At 40.4% G+C, this 22,500-nt stretch overlaps 2 protein-coding genes across 4 annotated transcripts in view; one reads left to right on the top strand and one right to left on the bottom strand.

Annotated features, from left to right (window-relative positions):
* Window positions 1-1,087, bottom strand: part of LOC136825089 (facilitated trehalose transporter Tret1-like) — a 1,839-nt gene extending 752 nt beyond the window's left edge. The window contains exon 1 of the mRNA XM_067081133.1: window positions 428-1,087. Within this exon, the coding sequence (XP_066937234.1) occupies window positions 428-1,087 (660 nt within the window). The remainder of the gene's footprint in view (window positions 1-427) is intronic.
* The window catches only part of LOC136825485 (uncharacterized), a 246,438-nt gene that overhangs the window by 55,746 nt on the left and 168,192 nt on the right, over window positions 1-22,500 (top strand). For all 3 annotated transcript variants that reach the window (XR_010849355.1, XM_067082019.1, XM_067082018.1), the window contains one exon: window positions 9,355-9,499. Coding sequence is in view for 1 of the 3 variants with exons in the window: in XM_067082018.1 (XP_066938119.1) it covers window positions 9,355-9,426 (72 nt within the window). In the remaining 2 variants the exon portion in view is untranslated. The remainder of the gene's footprint in view (window positions 1-9,354; window positions 9,500-22,500) is intronic.

Consider the following 22,500-nt stretch of genomic DNA (forward strand, 5'->3'; position numbering starts at 1 on the left):
TAAAGTCTAAAAGAAATCAGTGGAGTTATTTAAACCATATCAACACTTAGTATGTAAAAGGAAATTGTGATGAGTTATAGAAGGCTTCTAAATAGGTGCGGTCTGAAAGGCACTTCCTGACTTCTGACGCCACTTCATGAACGGGAGAAGTAGCATTTACCGGTTTTTAAAATTTGCTTCAAAATAATGTAGATAATGGTTCTAAAATTGACCATGATCAGATATAGAATGTATATGAAAGAAATGCTAATGGAATATATGACAGAAATTATATGGAAATGGTTTACTTACTAGAAATCAGACTAGTATGGAAACACTCTCTCAATTTTGAATCATTTCATTAATGTTGAAGGGCCCAGTTCAGAAAAAAATCAAATATCAAGAAAAAACAGAGATACGAAATGCAGAAAGAATACAACAATCCTACCTGTAAGACTGCAAAAGATAATAACCGGCCAAAGAGTAAGTTAACTGCACTCATAGTTGATCTCATCGTTGTGTTGAAAAGTTCAGCTGACAGAAGCCAAGGTAAGGTTAAACATCCAAGGCAGTAGCCAGAAACAGCAACCAGCATAGAGACAATAGGTGCCCAAGGTGGCCAGTTGATTTCCAAAACGTCATTTACGAAGTAACAAAGGCCGAGGAATACTGTTGCTATGCTTGTGATGAATGCTGAACAAACAATGAGAGGGCGACGCCCGAGGCGATCAGCTGTAAGGGCACACACAGTTGTAAAGACGACTTGAACCAAACCGGTGATGATAGTGGCCATGCGGTGATCTTCCACACCAGCAGAAATGAAGATTGTCCCAGCAAACACGATGAGGATAGTACCACCACATATTTGTTGCAAGGTACCCAGGAATAGGGTGATTAAGAGTGGCTTTCTCGTGCGTGGTCTCCACAGCTCTCGATACTCGACCTTTTTGCCCACAGAATTGAGTTTGACCTTCATTTCGGCAATATCTGCCGCAGAGTCGTAGTCTGTCCCTCGTAGCCACCTGATAGAAGCCTTGCAATCTTCTTCTCTTCCCTTTAAGAGATACCAGTAAGGAGATTCAGGTACCACCCACAATACAGCAAGCATCAAAATTGTGGGAGCTAAGCAAATGTAGCAGGAAATACGCCATGAGAAAAATGCCCCAGCTAAATAAGACACAACTATGCCTATTGAAATGAATATTGATGAGAGAAGTGCCAAAGTTCCTCGCAGACGAGCTTCAGTTACTTCACTCCAGTACACCTAAAGAAAGAATTTTTAGTTTATGATGAATCATCTGTGAAGAGTTGAAATATTTTTTAGGAATTGGCATACATATGCTATTCTTTGTGAAATCATTTAACGAATAAATTGACTTGTTATTTAACTCTCAAAAAATTTTCAAATGGGGCCAAAAGGTTTTAGTTGGTAAGATTTTATTTCACATGCTCACTACTTTTTATAGAAGATGGGTCGATTTTTAAAGTTAAAAGTTAGATATACCGCCTGTGTTTGAATGATGTACTTACTGGTCCTGTAGAATATATAAAAGCAGTTGCAGCACCACAGATAAATCTGCCAAGCAATATAATTTTTGCATTTGGGGCAAAAGTAATGGTTAACCATCCTGCTGACACAATAGGAGCCGTAACCATGAGCAAAGTCCTCCGTCCAAGCCAATCCATTAGTCTCCCAGCAAAGATACTGCCTGCCACGCAGGCTAATGAAATGATGCTACCTGGTGAGGGATAGAAAGGTGACTTCCTGCGTTTTATGCATTTTAGAGCTCTTAAGGATATGAGAAGTTATTCAGAAATTTTCTTTTTAGAGGGAATATTTTGGCAGTTTTCAGACGAATATGCTTTCCTGGCTCATGGTTATTAGTTTTGACAGTAACAGCTTAGTTCTGCAGAAGAGTATCAATTTATTCGGCATTATATTCGCAACAATACTTGTTGAAAGTAAGTGGTTTTGAGTTGAATCTTAAAGAATTTAAGATACAGAAGACGGACTGTTATAGGAGACGCGCAATGCACTATTGTGCACAAAAGTCTGTTCCCTTAGCCATCCAGAGAGTGAACATGAATCCGCTGACTATGAAACACCGAAACAGTTGAACAAGGAATTAATGGAAGACCCAACAGATGTCGCACCTTAAGGGGACATGGGAACAGGAAGGAGGAGTGGGAAGCAGCTGTTTTTCTTGAGAGCAGAGTAAAGTCTCCATATTCTAATATCGTTAGGGAAGTGATCGTAAAGTTTTTGTTGATGATACTGGGTTTGAGTGTAAAATGTGCAGTTAAGGAAATATGCGAAATAAATTTGAGAATAATAGTGTTTAGTAGGTAGTATTTATGAATTAGTATTTCCTATAGGTTATCATATCTTATCAGCAGACATGACTGTCTACAAGATAGAAACAAAACATTTCAGCAACAGTGTTTGCTGTGGTGTTCTATAATCTGCAAGCCACCCCTTATAAAAAAAAAAACTAACATTTATAGCAGCACATGAGCAAAATTTTCACTTCACTTACATTATTGAGGTAGCAACCACACTGCTGCTACTACATCCTCTATATGTAAACATTCATAGATCTGGTATATTTAGTTATATTGCGTGATTGGGCCAAAAAAAAGTTAAGTATACCTTAGTTTAACCAGACCACTGAGCTGATTAACACTCTCCTAGGGCTGGCCCGAAGGATTAGACTTATTTTGCGTGGCTAAGAACCAATTGGTTACCTAGCAACGGGACTTACAGCTTATTGTGGAATCCAAACCAAATTATACCGAGAAATGAATTCCTATCACCAGAAATAAAATCCTCTAATTCTTCATTGGCCAGCAGGAGACTCGAATGCGGGCCTTGCTGAGTGCTGGCTGAGAATGGTACCGACCAGTCCGACGAAGAACTGTGATTGGGCCAACATCCCTAGTGAAGGTGAGCGATATGGGTGATGACAACCAAATGCCAGTTTTTAGACACTTACAAATTATGGCTGTTTGGGCTAGCCGTATTCGTAACCGTAAGATATGTTGGACAATGGAGGGAGGAGTGTGCCTGGCAGTGCACAGGAAGGGGAGAGTTAGTTACAGCTGCCCGCTGGTAAGGATCACTTGTAACCAATATTGTCCTGAACTCTTTATGGACTAATAAAGCTTCAGAGGTTAGCTATCTTTCTCTAGCCCTCACATGGCGCAGTGACAATCAAGAACCAACGATTGAATCAAGATGAGTTGGCATGTGCGAAGGGCCATGCCCGCAAGAAGGTCTACAAACTTGCCGGCTGCACCAGCAGAAGGAGCTGGCAGGATCTCACGTGCGTTGCAGTCTCAACAGGCGGCGATTGAAGCATTGACACGTCAGTTATCAGCACTTCAAGGGAATAGGTCTGTACCTCCGCAGTCTTCTGTGTCAGGCAGGGCCCCAGCAACAGCGGCGCCCGAGAAGTGCAAGTTAGATGTGTCCCTGTCTGCATTCCGAAGTTGGAGGAGGTCGGTAGAGTGCTGGCTTCACCTGAACAAATGGGTGGGCATAGAAGCCGTCCTGCGTCTACGTCTCTGGTGCGAGGCTGAATTGCAGAATGCTTTGGATGCAAAACTGTCATCAGATGAAATATTTGCGATGACGCCCTCGGCGATGCTGGATGCAATACAGGAGCTAGTGACATCGTCATCCAACCAGGCTGTGTTATGGGGCACATTCTTCAGTAGCCATCAGTCGGCTGAAGAATCCATTAAAGTTTACTTTAATAGGTGTCTCCAACAGGCAATTGATGGCAGATTTAAGTGCCCGTCGTGTTCTAGTGATTTAGCAGAGTATATCCTTGTTAGGAAGATAATGGTTGGCCTACATAACCCCATGCTAAAAAGAGAGTTGTATCAGTCAGCAGGTGAGTCTATGTCATTGGAGGAGTTGAAAACAAAATGCTTAGCATTTGAGGCGGCAGCTCGTGACTCATTGGGTGGTAAACACAACGTTTTTGGGGCGGCAGTCGAACTGTCCGACGAAGAGGAGCCACCCACGGCGGATGCCGTGGCTGCAGGTATGGGCAAGCAGCGGAGGGGCCCATCAAAGGATAGGTCTAAGTGTAGTAGTTGCAACAGATATCACGGTCATGGGCGCCAAGCCTGTCCGGCAAGAGATGTTGAGTGCTTTAATTGTGGTGGTAAAGGGCATTTGGCCAGGTGTTGCCTGAAAGGGAAGAGGAAAAGTCAGGGAGATAAAAATTCTTTGGCAACTGTTAAAGTGTCGTGTACAGGTCGTAGTAACCTGCCTAAGGTGAAGATAGATATTCGCATCCCTAGTAGTAGAAAATGGGGTCAGGCAATGGCGGTAGCCAATACTGGGGCAGAAGTATGTGTGGCTGGCACACAGCATCTTCGTTTATTGGGGCTGAGCAATGGTCAATTGCAAAAACCGAAGGTGAAGTTAGTGGACATAGTGGGGAAGGCAGTGCCAGTATGGGGGGTGACCCGGTGTTGCATTAAAATAGGTTCTGTGAAGTGTGAGCGGATGGTTTATTTTGCTAAATCATCATCATGTGTTTTCTTATCTTTAGATTCATGTAAAGAGCTGTGTTTAGTGCCAAGAGATTTCCCTTATGCTAAAGTGTCTAGTGTCTGTGAGAGCAGTGAAATTGCTTGTAACTTCGACAGTGTCGCATCGGTGCGTCCTCCGGCGAACAGTCCGCCAGCCGTAGCCTCATTGGCCCAAAGGAATAGTGATGGAGACATGAAGCGTGAGGTAAGAGACAGTGCCAAGGGTCAGTATCGCGCGTCAGGCAGTACTCCCACGGTCTTGGCCCCACCTACCAACGAGAGGAACCCACCTTTCCCCCTGGTCGAGATGAATGTCAACCGCTTGCAGGAATATGACTCTTGCAACGTTTTTCGGCCACCACTTTTAATACGAGCCAGTGCCCCCTCCCTGTGATGGAAGGCCCCCCACACCATATTCATGTTGTGCAAAATGCTAAGCCTGTGGCCTTTCATACACCGTTGCCTGTTCCCAAGCATTGGGAGAACGAGGTGAAGAAACAGTTAGAGAAAGACGTGAGCCAAGGTATCATCCGCAAAGTGCCAGCTGGTGAGGCCACCGAATGGTGTTCTAGGATGGTGGTAACTGGCAAGAAAAATGGCCAGCCTAGAAGGACAGTGGACTTTCAGCCGCTAAATGCGGTGTGTTTAAGAGAAACCCATCACACAGCTACCCCATTTGATATGGTCTCAAACGTCCCACCACACACTTTTAAAACAGTGGCTGACGCATATTCTGGTTTTCATCAGGTGGAACTGGACGAGGAGAGTAGGAGGTTGACTACCTTTATTACACCATGGGGACGATATCAGTATCTACGTACCCCCATGGGCCATTGCTCGGCTCCGGACGCGTACACAAAACGTTTTGATGACGTCATAGCAAACATTGCCAGAAAATACAACTGCATTGATGATACCCTGCTGTATGACACGAGTGTTGAACAAGCGTTTTGGCATGTGTTTGATTTTTTGGAGTTGTGTGAGAAACATGGGATTACACTCAATCCGTCTAAATTCAAGTTTTGTAGGCGGGAAGTAGAATTTGTGGGCTATCAGTTGGGCTGGGATGCCTACCAACTAACAGCGGATAGGCTATCAGCTGTCAAGGATTTCCCCATGCCGTTGGAGCTGTCTATAACTGACATTCGTGCATGGCATGGATTAGTGAATCAGCTGGCCCCATTCATGGCCATGGCCCCTGTGATGGCTCCGTTTAGGGATCTGCTTAAGAAGCCATCAAAGAAAAAAGTATATTGGGATGATTAGCTGCAACGAGAATTCGAGAAGGCAAAGAGTAGTATATGTCAGTTAGCCAAAGAAGGCCTGAGGTACTACGACAAATCACGGCCGACGGCCGCCGTGACAGACTGGTGTAGGGAAGGTATCGGATTTGTGGTACTGCAACAATATTGCAGCTGTGTTACAGTGGATACCCCTTTCTGCTGCAAAGGGGGATGGTGTTTGGTGTTGTGTGGCAGCAGACATCTCACCTCTACTGAAGCGGGGTATGCTGCAGTTGAGGGAGAGGCCCTAGCAGTAGTGTGGTGTCTGAAAAAAGCCAGGCTTTTCTTGTTAGGCTGTCCGAATTTGACATTGGTTACGGACCATCATCCCTTAGTGAAACTGTTTGGTAACAGGGAGTTAAAGGATATTAGTAATCCCAGATTATTTAGGTTAAAGGAAAAGACATTGCAGTATCATTTCAGCATCAAATATTTGCCTGGAAAAAGAAACTGTGCGGCTGACACACTCTCCCGCTACCCCGCCCTCCGCACTAAGCCAGAAGACGAAGATTTGGAACTCAGCGATGACCTCATGGTTGCTATGGTAACCACCTTGGCGGCAACGCTTGAGGTGGAGGACATAGTCGTAATGGATCAAGAGACTGTTGTCAGTGCCACTCGAGATGACCCGGTGTACCAGTTGCTACTGACGAGAGTTTACAATGGCGAGTGGCCTCAGAGCAGGAGTCAAGAGCTGGAATGTTTAAAACCTTTCTTTGGTGTGCGAGAACGGTTAGCAGTATCAGGCGAATTGGTAACATATACCTATGACCAAGGGTGTGTACATTTGGTCATCCCAGAAAGTTTACGGCAGCAGGTAGCGGCTAACATGCACAGCGGTCATCAAGGTTTAGACTCAATGTTAAGAAGGGCCCGTCAATCGGTGTATTGGCCGGGCATAACAGGTGACTTGGAGCATCAAAGGGCAAAGTGTCAAGTATGTGAGACACACACCCCATCGCAGCAGCAAGAACGTTTGATCATGACGCCCCCACCAGAGTACCCCTTTCAACAGGTTGTGGCTGACCTCTTCCAGGTCCACGGACGCACGTACTTGGCTTTTGCTGATAGGTTGACTGGTTGGGTAAAGGTGGCCCATCTGCCTAATGGTGCCACGTCAGGACATCTCATCAAGAAATTCAGAGGGAATTTTATCAGATGGGGTGCCCCAGAGGAGCTGGCTACCGACGGTGGAACCAATTTGTCGAGCGAGGAGATGAGGAATTTTCTAAGAAGATGGGGCGTGTCATCCAGGATATCATCAGCTTTATATCCCCAATCAAATGGGCGCACAGAAGCAGGTGTCAAGGTAGCAAAACGCGCCATCAGTGACCACTTAGGGCCGGGGGTAGTCTAGATACGGATCAGGTTGCCAGAGCCCTCTTGCAGTATCACAATACACCGTTGCACGGAGAAAAAGTGTCGCCAGCTCAGTTGGCTACTGGTCGATGCCTGAGGGACTCGGTGCCCATCGCCCGCCAGTATTACCGAGTAAATAAATATTGGAAGAAATCTCTTAGGTCTAGAGAACTGAAAATGGCTGAAAAGAATGAAAAAGTCTCGGCGAAAACAGAAGGAAATTCGCGGACTCTGAAACCCCTCCAAGTGGGGCAAAATGTCCGCATTCAGGACCCCACATCCAAATTTTGGGATCGCACTGGTGTGGTAACAGAAGTCATTGCAACCGGCTACCGTCAGTACCGTGTATGGTTGGATGGAAGTGGTCGGGTGTCAGTACGCAACAGTCGCCACCTTCGCCCCTCAGTGGCAGTGGCGTCGCCAGTACCCCTTGATCGGGATTCTCGGGAACCAGAGTCTTTTCCCGAATCTCGACAACAGAGATGTAGGAGGCCACCTGCGTGGCACGACGATTATAAGATGTAATTTTGTTGAACTCTGTAATCTGTCGTATTTTTAGCAATTCTGGGAGTGTTGTATTAATTGTGTATGTTATTTTGTCTTTTTCTCTATTTTTTATTTTGGCGTTCATGGTTAGCTAGGACAGCTCCCGCAAAAGAACAGGGTGCTTGTGCTATTGTATTTTGAAGATAGAAAAATATTTGTCGCCCTATATATATTTGTCCATCTTGTGGGGGCATGTATGGGCTAGCCGTATTCATAACCGTAAGATATGTTGGAAAATGGAGGGGGGTGTGTGCCTGGCAGTGCACAGGAAGGGGAGAGTTAGTTACAGCTGCCCGCTGGTAAGGATCACTTGTAACCAATATTGTCCTGAACTCTTTATGGACTAATAAAGCTTCAGAGGCTAGCTATCTTTCTCTAGCCCTCACAATGGCTATATGTAGTTTTTTAGAAATATTAACACAAAATGAAAGATTCAGATACTTTCACCAATGTAATAAATTCATATTCAGTAGAAAGATGGCAAGAGAGAAGCAGAGAAAAATATTAATAACGCAGAGATAAAGAAAAAAATGATAGGAGAGAGAATGTTTCTGGATAAGTGGTAGGCTAATAGACGTAACTAGCGAATGATTTTTTAGTATGTATTGTTTGGCAGTTTTGTTGGCCTCCGCAAACACTGCTGCTGAAATGTTTTGTATCTATCTTGTGGACATTCATGTCTGTAGATAAGATGAAATGATCTATAGGAAATACTAATTCATGAATACTGCCTTCCTAAGCATTTTCATTCTCATATTTATTTTGCATATTTCCCTAACTGCACATTTTACACTCAAACCCAGTATCGTCAACAACAAAAACTTTGCGATCACTTCCTTAACGAAATTAGAATATGGAGACTTTACTCTGCTCTCAAGAAAAATAGCTGCTTCCCACTCCTACTTCCTGTTCCCATATGCCCTTAAGGTGCAACATCTGTTGGCTCTTCCATTAATTCCTTGTTCAACTGCTTCGGTGTTTCATGGTCAGCGGATTCATGTTCACTCTCTGTATGGCTCAGGGAACTGACATTTGAGCACGATATGAAAAATGTTAAAGTACCTATAGGGTACTTTAACATTTTTCATATTTGATAACCCAACAAATATTTATCCACTGTTTAAACATTATCTTATGTAGGTTATGATTGGATTTGCATTTTCATAATTTTCTAATGTTTGTCTTTTACTGAAGAAACACTTACTGTACTAGTGGTATGTGTCAGCAATTCTTTAGAAAGTGAATGTAAAAAACATATAAAAGAAGTATTATGGTTCTTACCAAAAGACACGGCTCTTTTGTGTGTTGCAATGTTGCAAATTTATGCTAAAAATCCACAACTAGATTACCGGAATGGTTAAGTTCCAATGACCAGTTGGTCAGCCTAAATGAAATTTGTATTATTCCCAGAGGAGAGCCAATGTTGGTATAAGGAGGCCAGCTTAATTGTCAGCTACAGCAGTGTTTTTGAGAGTTAGATAAATATCTTTTATCCTTTATCATATTTTTAATTGTAATTTCTGCCATTCAAGCCTAGGTTAAGCTACCATAGCAGTTTATTTTTTTTAATTCATGTCTTTACTCTTCTTGTTCATGTGTGTAAGTAATTGTAAGCAAAGAAAATGGGTTTTCTTTATAACAGCTCACCAATCCAGGCCACTTCTGCTGTACCAACTACAAGATCAGGGTCTGCTTCAATAGATGGTATAGTTAATGCTGTCCATCCATTCACTGATGCTGCAGAGAGGGTGCCCAAAGCTGCTGCAAAACACGCCAAGCCCTGTAAGGTAATACAAACGTTTTGATTCTTGATTTTAGAAGATGGTAGCTGGAGGTCTATGAATGTGTAATGGTTATTCAAACACATTTATGTGGAATTAGTACTTAGGCAAATGCACCCACATACTTATATATACACACATGTATATATATATATATATATATATATATATATATATATATATATATATATATATATATATATAATCAGTAAGCTACAAACGTCCTTTAATATCCAATTCGCTCTACCTCGGAAATAATATATGTTCATATATGTTACCGAAGGGGAATTTTTTAGTTGATAATAAGTTCATTGTCCTGTGGGCTCGAACCAGCGACGGACAAGAACTCAGGAATACAATGGACACTTAACCCACACGGCTAGCAAGTGAGGTATAAGTGGATATCGGCTCCCATATACAAATCTCCCGTCGAACTCAGGTGTTTGTATTTAAAGACGATATACACCCACCTCTGCCATGTTAACCGTGTAGTGCGTTTGTCACACGCAGCCATATTATGACTTTTTATCACATCACCGTGATTCATATACAATCAGTAAGCTACAAACGTCCTTTAATATCCAATTCACTCTACCTCAGAAAAAATATATTTTCTATATATGTTATCAAAGGGGAATTTTTAGTTGATAATAAGTTCGTTCGTCCCGTGGGCTCAAACCAGCAACGGACAAGAACTCAGGACTACAGTGGACGCTTAACCCACACGGCTAGCAAGTGAGGTATAAGTGGATATCGGCTCCCATATACAAATCTCCCGTCGAACTCAGGTGTTTGTATTTAGAGACGATATCCACCCACCTCTGCCATGTTAACTGTGTAGTGCGTTTGTCGCACGCAGCCATATTATGACTTTTTATCACATCACCGTGATTCATATACAGTCAGTAAGCTACAAACGTCCTTTAATATCCAATTCGCTCTACCTCGGAAATAATATATTTTCATATATGTTACCAAATGGGAATTTTTTAGTTGATAATAAGTTCGTTGTCCCGTGGGCTCAAACCAGCGACGGACAAGAACTCAGGACTACAGTGGATGCTTAACCCACACGGCTAGCAAGTGAGGTATAAGTGGATATCGGCTCCCATATACACATCTCCCGTCGAACTCAGGTGTTTGTATTTAGAGACGATAACCACCCACCTCTGCCATGTTAACCGTGTAGTGCGTTTGTCGCACGCAGCCATATTATGACTTTTTATCACATCACCGTGATTCATATACAGTCAGTAAGCTACAAACGTCCTTTAATATCCAATTCGCTCTACCTCGGAAATAATATATTTTCATATATGTTACCGAAGGGGAATTTTTAGTTGATAATAAGTTCGTCGTCCCGTGGGCTCGAACCAGTGATGGACAAGAACTCAGGACTACAGTGGACGCTTAACCCACATGGCTAGCAGGTGAGGTATAAGTCCTGAGTTCTTGTCCGTCATTGACTAAGAAAGCAAAATCCCATCAGATAGGTATGTAGCCACGCACCTCGAGTCAGCCTAGCCTGTCCACTGTGTTATCAGCTGCTTTTGCACCATGTTGTCGCTGCGTGTTCTCCTGTTTGGTGCTGAGATCTCCCTCTGTGGGCATGTTTGCATTATATTCTTGTGTTTTCTGCTGCAGACCATAGCCCTTTTGTGCTGGTGCCCCTACAGTAGCCAAGTGATTGCTGAACTTATGTAAATTAGCCAGATTGTGGGCTGAAGTCGTCATAGTGTGCTCTCTCTGTTTGTGGTGTTGTGAGCCACTTGGTCAACCTCCTTTGTCTGTGAAGTGCTTGTGCGTGCCCCACATTTGGTGCAAGGCTACCATGGAGGAAAATAAACCAGAATTTAGGCATTGTCAGTAAGGGTAAGCTGTGCAGTAAATTTGTCCTTGATAGCAGTAGATTGATAGTCACTTTGTATTTCATGCTGGGGCAGAGAGTGCCCAAGGGTAGCTATGTGTGACGAGTGTGTGTGGGATGGTAGACACCTCAGTGGCTTTATATGAGAAGAGAATATGTAAGAAGGGCAATACCTCTTCCAGGGAAACAACACTGTCTTTCCCCTGTACCGCCTGTGATTCCCCCTTCTCCAGGGCCCCTTTCTTCAGCAACACCTCCTGAGTCACCATTGCCCCTTCTTCAGTGCCTGCAGAGGGACCTGCTGTCTACAGTGCTCTAAGCAGAGCCAGTATATATTGGCTTTGCTCTGAGCTAATAGTTCTGCCCGCTGTGCAGCTTGCCTTAAATGTATTAAGCCCTTCAAGAGGGCACAGTATATTTCAACTTACCTCGAAGAGGACACAAAGAAAACATTGGTAGCGTTGGCCAAGTTCTCCAAGCCAAGCGAAGCATTTTTCCTCTCTCTCTCTCTCTCTCTCTCTCTCTCTCTCTCTCTCTCTCTCTCTCTCTCTCTCTCTCTCTCTCTCTCTCTCTCTCTCATCCCTAACTAAGAATCTAAGTCAAATCCTGGATTGCCAAAAATAGAATTTATTCTGAAAATTTAACATGGCGCTGGTAATTAAACCCAAGCTTCAAAAAATGGAAATTGAAATAAAGAAAATAGATAATGGGAAATCAAACAAACATGGGAATCAAACAGAAAAGTAAAGTCAACATCCCTTTTCCCCATCACCATTAATTAAGTCATATTATTTATCCAAGTCTGTGACACAGAATTCTTGCAGTCTTAGGTCACTGTTCCGATAATACACCCACTTTCCCCACCGGCCATTTTAAATCCTCATTTAACCAGGAGCATAACTTCCTCAAAACAATCATGGGACCAATGAAACATTTCTGAAAAAAAAAAACGGAACCAGCACTACTAAACCACCAGTTTATAAATACATATGAGACAAAGTGTAAAATAATAGTCAAAAGGTAACAATCACTAAAAATAATAACAGTAACACTTGTTAGGGTAGTAAGTTCGAAGTTTTGCACTTAAATTCCGCAGAGGGAATTCCAATTCCCAACGTGTTCCCAATACACGCACGTCCAGGTACTGTTGCTTCTAAAGAGAGAATGAACAATCTATTACAATATTCATTGCATGAAGCATATCGGAACACACACGAATTCACGCACGCTCCCATGTCACGCCCACAACATCCAGCAATGAAAAAATCCGCAGTGGACGTGTGATCCCCATCCAAGTGCCCCGTGAACATTTCCGAGCCATCGGCCGCTCAGTTGCTGACTTCACTCCCAATGTAATGATCACGCCACCAAAGACCGCTGAATATACGAACACTTACCCCAAACTGCGGGTTCACTGAATACGAATTATATACTTAATAAATATAAACAAACATGGTGTCCTGTTATAATCCAATGGGAATCCTGGAAGTGAAGCGGCTCATATATTATATAGGCTCTGTTGTTTCTCTACTTAGTCGGTGACCGATGCAGTGCGCCTTGTGTGAGAAACTCCATTTATGAAAGCTAGTTTGTATCTTAGGAAAAATACCAATTATTTGTAACATTTTTAAATTTTATTACTATTTAAAAAAAAAAAAGGACGAATAGGTAATTTGAAACTCTTGGCTCTCTCTCTCTGAGCTATTGTTCGTTGAAACTAAACAAAATTCTTTGTGAAAGGCAAAATTCTATCAACCAGGTTTTACATTAATGTGTAGTTTTTGTACGGCAAATGAAATGGCTTATGCTAAAAGGAACAAATTAAACCTCGCCTCAATATGGATGACTTCAGCCCTTCATTCGGGCTGTTTAATTCCAGGTCGCTGGTTGCGATTTTTAGTGAAATATTGGAATATTGCATCTTAGATTCCATGATTTTGTACACGTCTCCGCAGTTGTGGTGGCGTGACCAATGTAGGATTCCTTGATCCCACTTGATCACGTAAGCTCATTCACTATATATAATAGGTATGTTTGTTTCCTTTGTAAGGAAGTGGCAATGATTCTTTTTAATGTCTCTCTCTTGTTTGAAAGCTGTTTCATACTTTTTTGTGGGTGAATGATGATGGTGTGTTGTCGGTCCTCGGGACTAGTTGGGGTTTGGGTATGTCGTAAAATCCAGGCTTCCATTTACTATCATTTCACGGATTTTAAACAGGTTCTGAAATTGTCTACTTCATTAGCACTGCCAATGTCATAGAGAGAGAGAGAGAGAGAGAGAGAGAGAGAGAGAGAGAGAGAGAGAGAGAGAGAGAGAGAGAGAGAGAGAGGGAAACATCTGCCAAAGATGAATGAATAATACCTCAAGAAATAAAGTATAAATATATGTGTATGTATATCTTGCGCTTGTATACATGAGTAGAGTTTTGAAAATGCTAATAGTAAAAGTAATGCAGTTTATTTTAAGTACTCAGTTGCTTGTTTCTGTTACGAGAAATGTCTGTCTGATATCGCCAGATCTAGATAATAATAATAATAATAATAATAATAATAATAATAATAATAATAATAATAATAATAATAATAATTGTGGATGAAGCATGTCTACCCCAGCCACTTAAAAGTTATACACAAATACTGACAAGAACCAGTGTTGCTTACCTGTGTGGACACACGACCTTTGACCTGAGCGTTCTGCGAAGCATCAACAGGCATTGTTTTTCTATGTAGAGCCTCTTCACCCCTGAGCGCGGAAAATAAATTTTCTGTTTCAAAAAATTATGTTTTAAACAGTGTCAGGCCATCAAAAACAGTTAATACTTGAATATCATTTCAGCAATGCGCTAAAATTTCTACAAGTCTACGATGTGTTAGGCAACAGGTTAATCCAATGAATTGTGCCTGGACGTGAAATATAGTGATGTGTGCAATCAAGATGGTCCCAGGTGTTATTGCTGTCCGTCTGAAACTTGAACCTCAACGAGTCGGCATTTAAAATCGCCCAAGAAGACTGGGAGGCTCTCATTCGTAACAGTTGCCATTTTGGTGATTTTTCTTGCCTCGTTGTGCAATATTCAATTATCAGTGGAGAGATATATTTTTATCTTGTAAACTTTTAAGTACTTTAAAGTTCATTTTAAAATAGCTTTCAAATATGCAGTCGTAACCTAAAATTCTAGTTGGCAATTCATTAAGTTCCGCTTCCCGCAATCCATTGTTTCTGCTTGGAAGTTGCTAGGCAGCCAGATTTTAAAAATAGCTTCTCAGTAGGTGCCAGTACTTCGTCCGTTTGAAAGCTAAGTAAAACTTGTTTTTCTCTCCGTTTTCCATGACTAGGAATAACATTTTCACAATTTGGAAAATTAAAGTTTGATTTCTGTAAATCGTAACACAAGAGATGAAATTTATAAGTGACATCTCTTTACGGTCCCGTGGGGATACTGATGTCAAAATGAGTAAGCAATAAATCGTAATTTCACATTGTCCAGGGATCCTGCTAGGTGCAAAATGGAGGAGTATGAGCGACAGGGCAAAGCTGAGTCATTATGGATGGAAAAAGGCATAGCTAAAATTTAATAACATGGGCTTATCTCTATATTTGTTCATGAAGCACTCATTCATTCTGAATGCAACAAACACAAACTACAAATTTCAGGGATTATTTAGTATGAACGCATTAAAGGTGCGAAAAATCATTTATCTATTTCAGGCACTGCGGCCTGCTGGTTTTAATAAAAAAAATTGCATTAAACAATTGCAGTCTTATAATGTTCAAATTTTCTCAATACTTTTCCCCAAAGTAAATTGAAATTCATGTAGTGTTACTGTGTATATTGCGGTTCCCACAGCTGAGCTCATAAGGCATTGCTTCAGGTTCTTTGCAGCGTCCTTATGGTCCCTAGCTGCACCCCCTTTCGTTCCATTTACTGTACCGCCATTCATATTCTCTTCCTTCTCACTTTCCATTCTCTCTTAAGAATCGTTTCACAGTGCAACTGCGATGTTTTCCTCCTGTTACACCTTTTAAAGCATTTTACTCTGTTTTCCTTTTAGCGCTGAATGGTCTCATAGGTCCCAGTGCTTGGCCTTTGTCCTAAATTTTATATTCTGTTCCATTCCACACCTGAGAAACAATGCATTGTATAAAGACCACCGTCTGTTTTGATAGAAAGGAATGGTCAGTGCTTCTTGGACAACCCCATTTCTCGCTCACCTTTCCCCCGCCTTTCCATTCCGTATTTTCGTAGAATCGTTGTCTGACAATGCTGTGTCTTAAGAGCACTGAGATAACACAGGTGCGTCAGAGTCAGATGCTGCTACCATGTCAGACCTGTCAGGTGTGGGTGCAGTCTGGACCCCATACCTGACCTTTCTGGGTGCCCGGAAACGGGCGGGGTTGGAGTTTAGGGGATTGGTATTTGTTTATCTCTTTATTTTCATTTCCCTCCAATACTCAGTCATCTCGGTCGTAGATGCATCACAAATAAAATTTACCACTTTCTTAAAGTTCATTGTATTGCTTGATGAATTCTGCACCGAAAACGAGACAAAAAGAAGAAAAGTAACGATAATGATTTGGGACACGGAAGAAGTGTTCCTCTTTGAGTTTAGCTCTTGTCGATATTCTCAGACAGCAAAGAGACACAAAGAAAATGAATAAATGGTCGCTAAGAGAAAAGTTAAAAAACAACCTTGACTTCGTCACGCTCCAAGTCTGTTCTTCAGGGGTAAATTAATTCAGACATTGTTGTTAACAAGCTGAACCCCGCTGTTAGTGCTTTTCTTGATTAAATTGATCTCTCTCTCTCTCTCTCTCTCTCTCTCTCTCTCTCTCTCTCTCTCTCTCTCTCTCTCTCTCAAGTTATATGTATTTTTCTGTTTTTGTATTTATATATAGTAGTATACACAGATACATTTTATATTTTATATATATATATATATATATATATATATATATATATATATATATATATATATATATTTTTTGTTTCTGAACATCATGGGAAACTTCAGCCCTGGATATTGTTTTGGCACAGTTAAAACTCGTGAAAACGGAAACCCACTCAGACTGATCATATCCCAGATCACATCCCTCACCTACAAAGTATCCAAGACTCTGAGCGACTTAATCAGCCCATACGTAAATATGAAACACACACACACACACACACACACACACACACACACACACACACACACACTCACACTGAAATCAGCAACGTAACTCATAGACATCTTGAAAACTAAAAACCCAACCAAAGAAATCTCATCAATGAACGTCGAGAGCTGTACTATAACGTGCCAACAGACATCACCATAAAATTAATCCTCAGCCACATGTAGGCTACCGTTCACAAGCAACCCCATCCCAAATCCAAGAAAAGGCCATTAGGAGCATGCTCGAAGAATGCACAAAGAAGCACCATTTTACTTCCACAAACAAGGTCCGGTGAAAATTGAGGTCAACTCACATGCAGGTAAATTGGGGGTGAGCCAGAGAGTGAAATCATTTGTGACGTCAGAACCGAACGTGTTCAGCAGGTAGCCTTTCCTGAGAAAAACTTCATATTTTTCAGACAAAAATGCAACTGCAATTAGGAGGCATATACATAAATGGTGCTACCATAACTGTTAGTGAGTTTTGTGATTGAGAGGATAAAACTTTCTGTGAAATATAGTATGGGTTATAGGGAAGCTGTCAAAGAAAAGGCGGATATAACTTATGTAGTCAATTGATTAATAAGAAAATTCATACAATATGATGAAATGTGTTCATTGTTACATTAATACGAGATGCCATAGAAATGTATACATTTGTTACTTACAAATACTCAAATGAGACATTAAAATCCCTATCAATGTATATACAACTAAACCACAAACATAATAAGCATATACATGTCTGCATTCATATATATATATATATATATATATATATATATATATATATATATATATATATATATATATATATATATATATATATATATATATATATATATATATATATATATATATATATATATATAGTATATATATATATATATATATATATATATATATATATATATATATATATAAAAAATATATATATATATATATATATATATATATATATATATATATATATATATATATATATATATATATATATATATATATATATATATATATATATATATATATATATATATATATATATATATGACTGCAGACATTGTTATATGACTGCAGACATTGTTCACAACTACACACAAAATATTTCAACTACACACATTGCATACTTAATAAACTATATTTACATTTCATTCACTCCCACGTGGTTTGAATTTACATTTAAATTTACAGTTTTTGCAGCTTGTTTGTCATTTTCCAAGAGGAGGTAATTTCTCTGTTCAAAATTCGTAGCCCGAAAAACGTGCGGCAACGAACAAAATAAGTTGTAGCATCAAGTGCCCAATGTAGGTAGAGAGCTTTTTGATAGCGCCTCTACCGGTTTTAGTCCTTCTCCATGATAACATTTGAACATGTTTTCCATAGTTTTTAACTGTTCCTAAAATGCCTTTGATGTTTTATTTTAGCTTTTCCTCTTCTCTGCTTATTGCATTTATCCATGTATTTTTTCCTGTTGGCGGACATGTGCCAGGGAACCCATATTCAGGAAATTTATGGACAACAAAGCCTCTAAAGTATTCTAGACCTTCTTCCTCAATAGCTTCTACCAAATCACTGGACCTTAGGCCTGTGGTGGATGTTCTGTCATTTTCCTCCCCAACAGAATCCCAGTTATCTTGTAAGCAAAATAACATTGCTGATAGACTTAATTCCATTTGAAGAGATTCATTATCATCATCAGCAGGGAGATAAGAAAAATAACCAGATGATATGTTATTGCCTTCACAACTGCCATCAGTATTGTAATTTGATCCCATGAGGGAACTATTTTTCCCCTAGAAGATGTGATCTAACTGGATGCTTAAGTGACACAGATGATGAGTGCTGGTAACATACTCCCATTTGCCGCAGACAAGCAAAGAAATGTTCTAGACTGTCCTGATTCAGCCTGAAAATAAATTTTGTCTTTACCATCTCAAGCAATTTGCTCAAAAACTTGGAAGAGATGACCAAGTTTTCAAAATATCTTGGATGATGATCAATTGCTATCAATACTTGGTTTTGTGTTGGAAAATTCAACCCATAAGCATTTCTGGTCGTTTTCTCATCGTAAGGGATAAATTAAATGCAGGAATCTGGAATGCTCCAACGTCCTGAAATAAACCCTTGCTCCCAAAATACTGCAGTGATTTGGCAGTCGTTTCGGATATAAGTAGTTCTGAGATCCTAGTTTTCTGCTTTTTCATTATGAGTTCCTTTACTTATCCACTGTTTATATGAGTGTTGACAGATGTTACAAAACCTGAATGTAGAAAGTTATTTCTTATTAAATTAAAATGTGGAGCATCGGCAAATACGAAAATATTTCTATCAGAATCTGCTGGATTTGTAAATGAGGTTGTACCCATACTTATGCCTAATGTATTCCATAACCGAACCTTAATTGGGCTAAGATCATTGACTATGGCCACCACAGGATAACCAGCTGCTTGTATTTTCTTTATCATATAAAAAAGAATCGGCTTCGCCATGTCAATATCAAAATCATAATATTTGGCATTTTGTTGAGTGACAGCAGTGAAACTACAGTAAGACACAAGACCTATTGATGTAAAAATACGGAAGTACAAATGTTTTCCTGCCAATCACCAGCTTAGTTTGGGAAAAAATGGGAAGCCAGTAGCCTGACATGTGGTAAACAAGGTCGGTGAGTATCTCGTGACGTCATAATCCGGGATGTGCAAGTAGCTACGAATTTTGTGCCTCCCGTGAGTTGACCTCCCTTTCTTTGGACCTTTCCCACACAGGCGAATTATTCTGCCAAGTGGATGGTGTAGGTATGGGTTCCCCCCTAAGGCGTTCTTATGGCAAACCATACATGGCCAGTTTACAAGACACAAGCACTCATTAACCATGAAAAACCCGAAATCTATGCAAGATACATTGACGACATTTTCATCGCAATAAACAACAAACAAGATGTACAGAAGCTGAAAGACATCGTTACAGAAAAATCCGAGGCTGAATTTCACTATTGAACATACTGTAGACTAAAAACTACCATTCTCAAACGTATTAGTAAACACGGAGACAAAAAAATATGACACAACGGTATACACAAAGGCGACTAACGTTCGGGCGTTGCATTAATGGGAGAGGTGAGTGCCCCGAGGCATATTGGACAGAATATGACAGTTGCTCACAAACAATGGATTTGAAGCCAAAATGATGCAATCAGAAATACGAAAGTTTCTTGAACGTTTCTACAATAAAACAACAAAACAGAACAACATAACAGGAGACAGGACAACAGTAATAATATACTACTGGACAAATTTTAACACCGAATACAACAGCAGCAACATCAACAAGAAAATAATTAAGAAGGGAGCTAAGCCGCGAGCTCTCTACACCGACAAACACATGGGGATATTGCAAGCCCAACCCACTGGCATCCTTTGTAATGAAAAACAATACCTATGGACCTCCACTGGAGTAGATAACTACCAATGTAGCATGTGAACTTATTTGCCCAGAGGAGGAATGCAGACGTTCCAGTGAAAGCTACATCGGTAGGACATTAACTACACAGACAGCGATTACTGGTGCACAGAAGCTTGGGAGCCATCTTTCAACACTACACAGACAAACAAGACAAGAAATCATCGTTACAAGAACTGATAGATAACTCCAGAATAAAATGTAAATACAATACATGACCTTAACAGAAGCTGTGTGACTAACTACAAACAAGCCCACGCTAAACGTCCAGATGGAAGGAGATAGGGCCCTGCCCTCCCACCACCCCAGGGAAAGGAGACAGGGTCAAGGTCACTGCCAAAACAAGCCACGACCAAATACCACAGACAAAGAAATTAATTTTATTAGTAATATAAGAAATAGAAAATGTAAAACTAATGCTATAATGTAGTTAAACTATTTAATATGTAAATATAAATAGCTAGTAACCTCCCTAGGAAACTAAGCATTATAAATAAAAAGTAATAGCAACCCCCAAACCCAAACTGCAGTCCTCTACGAGCTATAAATAGAATGGAGGATGATGTTGTACCTCAGTTACCAACTTGCTGGACAAAGCCTGTGACACAGGCATAACGGACCATAGGAAGTGAAATAAATGGAAACCACACCCTGACTGTGTGTTCTTATCCAAATTCTTGAAGAAAGGCCGAAAGCAGAAGTGAGAAAATATGAAAAAGTCTGTATCAAAGACGTTAATGCCACAAAGGCTATCGACTACAACAAAAGTTGAAAGAAAAAAAACTGCCGAAAAATCATATATACATACTGGGTGTTTTGAAATTAGAGCCCCCCCTCAACAGAACAAATGGAAAGTTATGAAGTTTTCTGCTATAGCCTATCTCCAATTTGGGTACATTATTTTAAGTTTCTATTAAGCTATTTTTCATTTTACATTTCTTGTATTTTCAGACTGAGTCACAGAGTTACAGTAGATACAGCCATGGCTAATGACTCGGAGGAAATCAGATGGATTGACCGAATCCGGGCTATAACCTTCAGAGAGGCCAGGGATGCTGGCGCATCCTTCATTTCATGTTCCTAGATAGCTAAATACATTAAAAGAGATGACTCTTTGTTAAAAGAAACTGGAACAACAATCCATATGACTGTCATCGAGAAAAGAGTGAGAATCTTGGAAGGCCTGAAGTCCTTTCTCAGGAGTCAAAAGACATCATAGCTGAGGCAGTGGGTAGACCAAGAAAGTCTTTACGTAGATTGGCGCTTGAACTAGAAACAAAAACAGGAAAGAAGAGAAGTTATAGTGCTGTATATTGTGAGTTGAAAAAATCTGGTATCTAGCCATTTCATGTTATCAGCAAGCCCAACATCACTCAGCAACAGAGAGAAGACGGTGCATGGTTTTGTGGTTCATTTCTTAAAGATTGGGATGAAGCTGACTTTCTCCATGTTGCCGCATCAGATGAATTCTTCATTTACACAGTCAGGAAGCCAAATCATAAAAATGACATCATTTGGGCTGCAAAGTTGGATGATATCAGCGATGACGTGCGCTATCGCCAAATTGTGAAATTTCCTAAATGTTTGGGAATTTTTCTCTGTTTCACAGCCAAATGGTTAATGTGGATCATCAAAGAAAAAGGACAGTCATGGAATGGCGAATACTTCAGATAAACTGTGCTTACTGGTGGAGTATTTCCTTTCCTCAAAGATCCTGAAAATGTGTTATCTGTTGAGGAAGTCACATTTTTGCATGATGAGGCACCATGTTTCAAGGCTCTTCAGACACAGGAGCTGCTTCGAAACAGTGGTATCGATTTCTTCTCGTCAAGTGAATTTCCAGGTAGCTTCCCTGACCTTTATGTGTGTGAAAACATTGGTAGTATCTTAAAGGGTCGTGTTGAAGCGCGCACAATGAACTATGATGGTATACCAAGCCTCGACGACCTGCGAAGAGAGGTGACCGAAGTGCTCAGGGAAATGGAGTTTGAGTCTCAGCTTTTTTGCAATTTGCTGAAATCATACACCTCAAGAATGCAGGCTGTGGTACAGGCAGATGGAGGCCACACAAAATATTAAATACTCAGAGAGAAACTTAAATAAATACCTGTTCTGAATTACTTTTGTTTTTGTCCATATCAATTTTAATTTATGCTGTAGAGGGGGGGGCTCTAATTTGAAACACCCTATATATATATATATATATATATATATATATATATATATATATATATATATATATATATATATATATATATATATATATATATATATATATATATATATATATATACATATATATTTTTTTTTTCCTTCGTTTTAACGTGCTTTTTCCCATTTTTATATGGGGTAAGCACGATGCCTTCTTTTGAAGGACTTTGATTTGGCGGTGGGGTAGGCCGTAGCCTCGATTGGCTGCCCTGCCTGACATCGCTTAGACCCCGGTAACGAATGTGTACATGTATTGTACCAAATCCCCAGCTCCCTTTCTCCCAGCAGCGAGAACTGGGCGGTTAGGTCGACA

Source organism: Macrobrachium rosenbergii, chromosome 37 (genome assembly GCF_040412425.1).
Source record: "Macrobrachium rosenbergii isolate ZJJX-2024 chromosome 37, ASM4041242v1, whole genome shotgun sequence".
NCBI lineage: Eukaryota > Metazoa > Arthropoda > Malacostraca > Decapoda > Palaemonidae > Macrobrachium > Macrobrachium rosenbergii.